The sequence below is a fragment of the Cupressus sempervirens genome, chromosome 7, assembly GCF_028749045.1.
Source record: "Cupressus sempervirens isolate cs-2001-9-10 chromosome 7, ASM2874904v1, whole genome shotgun sequence".
Taxonomy (NCBI): Eukaryota; Viridiplantae; Streptophyta; class Pinopsida; order Cupressales; family Cupressaceae; genus Cupressus; species Cupressus sempervirens.
Genome location: NC_143124.1, coordinates 707,190,461 through 707,196,460, shown reverse-complemented (window position 1 = coordinate 707,196,460; position 6,000 = coordinate 707,190,461). Strand labels below are relative to the sequence as shown.

The 6,000-nt window shown below is 34.6% G+C and overlaps 1 protein-coding gene across 1 annotated transcript in view; it reads left to right on the top strand.

Moving 5' to 3' along the window:
* Window positions 1-4,264: 4,264 nt before the first annotated feature.
* LOC149549177 (protein RETICULATA-RELATED 5, chloroplastic-like) overlaps window positions 4,265-6,000 on the top strand; it is a 97,826-nt gene continuing 96,090 nt past the window's right edge. The window contains exon 1 of the mRNA XM_089792589.1: window positions 4,265-5,301. Coding sequence (XP_089648715.1) covers window positions 4,651-5,301 — 651 coding nt within the window. The 5' untranslated portion in view covers window positions 4,265-4,650. The remainder of the gene's footprint in view (window positions 5,302-6,000) is intronic.

Sequence of the window (6,000 nt, the reverse complement as noted above, 5' to 3'; positions counted from 1 at the left end):
ATAGCAGCAACACCAGTCCTGTGATTATTCCAGGTATAGAGACCATTAGAAGGCTTAACATCAGAGAGATGCAAAAGAGATATATGTGGCCGAAGAAGAGCAGAAGAAGGCCCCAATCTAGCCAAACCACCATGCTTCTCCTCCAAACTTAAAACTGAATTGAAGTCCCCTGCTAACACCCAAGGATGATAAGGATGACAATTTCTAACATATTGAATATGTTCCCAAAGTTCCTCCTTTCCCACAAGATCAACAGGTGCATACACATTAGTAACCATGATTACCTCGCCTGAGTCTAGAGCAGAAGCTACCATAGAGAGAGCTGAGCGAGAAGACATCCAGCCAAGAGGAGAAATTTTTTGAGGATCCCAAAATATAGCTAAACCACCCGCACTGCCTGTTGCCCCAACACACTGGCATTGGCCACGAGACCAAATACTAGAGGCATGTTGGACCATAGACTCCACAGAGAGCTTAGTCTCTTGGATACAAAAAACATCAGGGCTATGATCAACCACCAAGTTATGAATAGCCTTTTGTCTAGGGATGCTATTCAACCCCCTTACATTCCATGAGAGAATAATCATCATTGGGTAGAATTGGGAAAATGAGAATCCAAAAGTTTGACTGAACTAGACTCAATCAATATATCTCCTGTGAGTTTAATCTTCTCTTGGTCTGTTTTGCACCCACTCCTTAGAGGGGGAGTAGAAGAAGCTCGCTTAAAGGGTCGAGACATCAACCCCAAGGGGAGAGGAGAACCCTTGCCCTTACCTGATGGTAGCACATCCTTAACCAAGTCAGCTAAAACAACATCATTATCCTCCAACACTGCAGGAGTCACCAGAGCCTCTGTCATAGGAGCTACAGGGACCTCACAGTTCTGATATACGACAACTTGGGATGCCCCACAAGCATCATTAGAAATAGATCTCTCATTTGGGCAAACTGGATCAAAAGAGATAGGAGGAGGAATACCCTCCTCTAGAACCATACTATCCAACACCCCAAAGCGGTTAAAACCTGAATCAGATAATCTTTCTTTCAAAGGCCTCTTTTGACCACGTCCCTTAGCTCGAGGGTGAACAGGGGTAAATGCATCCTTATCCTGCATTTGAGCCTTACCCTTACCTGTAGCATCTTGCGGATTCATCCCCTTGGTAGTAAGAGCCATTTGAGATTGTCCTTTCCCTGTAGTATCTGCCAAACCACCAGTATTGCCAGCTGTAGAACCATCCACTCCTTTGAAACTTGAGTTACGGGGGCATTGACGCAGTAAATGACCATACTCATGACAAATTCGGCAGCGGAAAGGGAGAGATTCATAATCTAACTGCTGCACCCAAGAAAAATCTCCCATACAAATTTCCAAAGAATCTGGTAATGGGTTATTCAAATTAATTTCAACACAAATTCTAGCATAAGAAATAACCTTTTTATCGAGGGATTGATGTGCGATCGCAGCCAGCTTCCCCAACAAAGCAGCAATTTGTTAAAGGATGTCTTCACGCCAAAATTCCAAGGGAAGACGAGGCAAGCGAACCCAAACTGGCACTGTTGAAGGGAGATCCTCAGCAGAATTAAAACCTGAATGCCAAGGTTTGACAAATAACCCCACATGGTTGTAGAAATAAGGGCCTCCTTCAAAAACACGATCCCGATCAGACATGCAAGAGAATACAACAAAAAAATAACTATTCCCCGCCAACATTATCTCCATATCGCCTTCCACCTGCCATGAGCGGCGGATCCATGCCTCAAGAGCGGATAGGGAAATCCGAATTCCAAGAAATTTGCATATCAAAGCATGCTTGGTCCAATAATCAATGTCCTCCATTACAGCCGTTGGAGGAATAACCAGAACAAGGCGATCATGGCTACGCGGAAAACAACCATTAACTTTTTTCAGCTTGGAGCTCTCCCTTGAATAAAACGATTTAGATCGCATTGCATGCATAGTTGGAGAAGAACCATCTGTTCTCACCAACGGAGAAGAAATCCCAGGCCTTGCCATGAAAACAATAAAACCCCAATCCAAAATTGACTGTAGAAGATTTCCAAAAACACCGACGCAAATTATGTCCAGTAGCTAGCAATCCAAATAGAACAGAAAAATAGTAAAGATCAAACAGCAAGAACAGGCTAGGGGAAAAACCCTAGCCCAGCCGGCAGCCAACGCTTCTCCACATTCTCCCAACCGTTCTCGACTAGTCAAAGCCCGTTAAAGAAAATGGTTCTTTTCTAATTATACTTTATATTAAATATAATCTTAAACATAATTATAATAATGATTATTATTAAAACGTAGAATAGTAATTATCAATAATATATGATTATATATAAGATATACAAGTTTAGATGTAATTTAAACCAATCATAGTTAAAAATTAAAATTAAAAAATTGAACAATGATCTAAATGAATAAGTATCTCAAATAAAATGATTTGAATTTTATATTAACTATATAAATATTTTTTAGTTATAGGATTTAAATTTTATTTGAATTTATTAACAAATTAAAGTTTTGACTATAAACATAATTATAACATTATTGTACTTTATATTAGCTATAATCTTAAACATAAATATAATAATGACTATTATTAAAAAAATAGAATAGTAATTATCAATAATATATAATTATATATAAGATGTATGAGTTCAAAAATAATTTAAACAAATCTTAGCTAAATATTAAAAAAAATATTGAATAATGATCTAAATTAATAATTATCTCAAATAAAATGATTTGAACTATATAATTGGCTATATATAGAAAAATCATAACTATAGCAACATAATTTTAACTAATTAATTGATTGTGGTATAATTTTGTAAAAAATAAAAAATAGAGATTTGTAGGTGAAAAAAGTTGATGGAGAATTTTTTTAAAAAAAATGTAGTACAAATAAAGCCCAACTAAAATCTTAATAAAAATGTAAGCAATCAATCTATGTATAGGTAAAAAAATTGATTCAATTTATTTTTTCAATTGTTAGTTTTCTTATAATTTTAGAATATGAAATAAGATGTATGAAAAAACTAAAATAAATAGAAATGTTACTTTTATATATTTAAAAATAAATTAGAGAGATTTCATGTATCTAAAAAGTAAAAAATATTCTAGATCTACATGTGTAAGAAAATAAATAGAAATGTTTATTAAATATGTAGATTAATTTCTATATTTTAATTTTACAATTATTCTATTCATTTAAAAGTCTAATTGATTTAAATTGAAATAGGAAAACAAAATAACATATTCTCTTTATATAGAAAATATTTTTTCAATTTTAAACCTAAACTAATACTTTATCCATTTAAAGTCATTGAGTTTTTACTAATATAAATAATCACACATTTAATATAAATAAATATATTAAAATGTAAAATATACATAAATCTTATTTAGTATTTTTATTTAATTAGCTAAAGATTCTACACTTGACGTGGAGATGTCTTCCTCTATAATTGAAATAAAAGAGAAAACCTGCAAAAGACATTACAAAATGTAAATAACCAAATAAAAATATTATAGAATCATAAATGTTTTATCTAAATACTCACAATTAAAAAATAAAGAACTCTCATATGTGTTTAGCACTACATAAAAAACTATGCAAGAACTCTCATATGTGTTTAGCACTACACCTGCATCAGATACAAACTGTGCAAATATTTTGCATCCTCACAGTTGGCTTGTATAGAAAAACTATATAGATAGATAAAAGTTTTTACTAAAGATATTGTTATGGAAAAATCAAAAGTTTCTATATATAATCATTGTTATCAATGTGAAAAAGTAGAAGTTACTATTAAAAATACAATCTTAGAGAAGTGATTTTGTGTATTCCTTAAAAAGCAGCCATATAAGACATATTGATTTCAACTAATGATATAATAGATAAATAAATATTTCAAAATAGAAGGAAAAATAATTATATATTTTAACTTTTATAGACTTATATTTTTTTTAAAGTTTCATAATAAATTATTTTAATTGGTTAAAATTAATTGTCTAATAGAACTCAACTCAATACAATAATATTTCCCAAAGTAATAATAAAATGTCATATAGAAATGAAATTTACATTTACACCTATAAAAGTAATTAGCAGCTTTCTAATTTCGTATGATAATGTTATGAACATGTTTATGTTTATGTTAGAAGATTCAGTTTTTTTTGCAACTTTCTAAAATTTTCGGTAGAAATTTGTAAAATCCGGGAGCACATATAAGCCTATCGCGGCTTAATAATTGTTTGTAAAACATTGAAATGAGAGAGATGAAATTGATGGTATTCCACAATTAATAATGACGCAGCAACTCTTATCTAAAATCCCCGCCCTTTCTGATGGACGGAACGCCTTCGACTACAACTAAATTCGATGGGATTCCTGAGAGTAGCACGCACAGTATGCTGACTTCGATTTTCTGTCGTTTTCAGAAAATACACATTCCTTCTAATCTTGTGTCTCAAAATTTTCCACATTGCAAGATCCATAATGAAGCCGAAGGAAGCAGAATCAACGGAGACACGTCATGGCCTCCCCAATCCAAGCTGTCATGGCGTAGGCTCGGTTCTTCCTGTACCTTTTAGCCAAGTCACCCAACATATTCGAGCGCTGTTCTTCTCTCTGTAATTTCACCATGAATACGAACATGGCTCAAACCAGTCTGTATAGGTTGAATGCTCCTCCTTTATGCAATGCAAGACAACTAGACTCAAAACCTCCTGGTCACCATTTCCAAGCTACAGTCAGAAACGAGAAGCCCACATCAATTCATTCTCACAGAAGCAAACAGCTCACGAAAACAAGGTCAATACAATTACGCTTTCCCTCTGTTTTTAAAAACAGCCATGACCATGAAACCTCTCAGGATGATTCTGCTGCACAAGAAATGGATACCCAATATATGGATTGTTCAAACATTGATAACGGTCTAAGTAGCAGCAGCAGAAGAGAAGCAATTCTGAAGCCTCTGTTGGCATTGGGTATCTGTTCAATACATTCCATTGCAAAAGCAGAAGTTGCTCAACTGGATTCTGTGAAAAATCCAGAAAAAATGGGGCTCGATAAAAAGGTTGATCCTGTTAAAAATCTAGAGCAGTTGGAACCCAATGTGAAGAAGTTAGCAAGCACGGAGAGCAATAAGAGTAATTCCAGAATATATGATGCCACTGTTATAGGGGAACCCGTTGCTGTTGGAAAAGATAGACAGCGGGTTTGGAATAAGCTCTTAGGAGCACGGATTGTTTATCTTGGAGAAGCAGAACGTGTCCCTGATCCTGATGATAAGGTAATTTCTCTGATGTACTCTTTTGTTAATTTGAACTGAATTTTGCAGTGTTTATTGGAGCTGGGATTGTTTGTCTATGGAAGGATACAGATTTTTATGTCTTTGTAGTGTTTGTGGGACTGGATTTTCCTATTTACCGAGTTGGTCACAATGTCTTTTTAGCAAATCCATCTCAGACATATGCTTGCTTTCTGTGCTAGCCCTGTTAAACCACAACTTTCCAACATAAAAGTAACCACACCCAGCCTCAGAACGATAGTTATAAGCACGCAGCCTTGTTATTCTTGTGTTTTAAGGTGAATTTGTAAAAACAAATAGGATCTGAAAGCCGATAGTGAGCCTCTAGACTTGACAAAAAAATTATAGGGTCCGATTGCTTAGGGCAAACGATCTAACTGGGGATGCAGAGGTGGAAATATTGGGATTTTACTGTGAAAAACGGGATGGATCCCTCCTGTTGTTGATATTGTCTAGCCTCAGGCGATCATGCACACCTTGTGTCAGAAGATTTATTCGTAACTGAGCTTTAAATGAGTTCATTCTACCACCATAGATCACCGTTTGAGCCCTCATCCTTGCCGACTTATTTAAAAAATCGCAAGAGTAGTGTATTTTGATAAATGTCAGTTTCCGTCGATTAATTACCACTCAATCTATACAAATAAATACGCAGCATTTTGTTAAGGCTGAACCCCATTA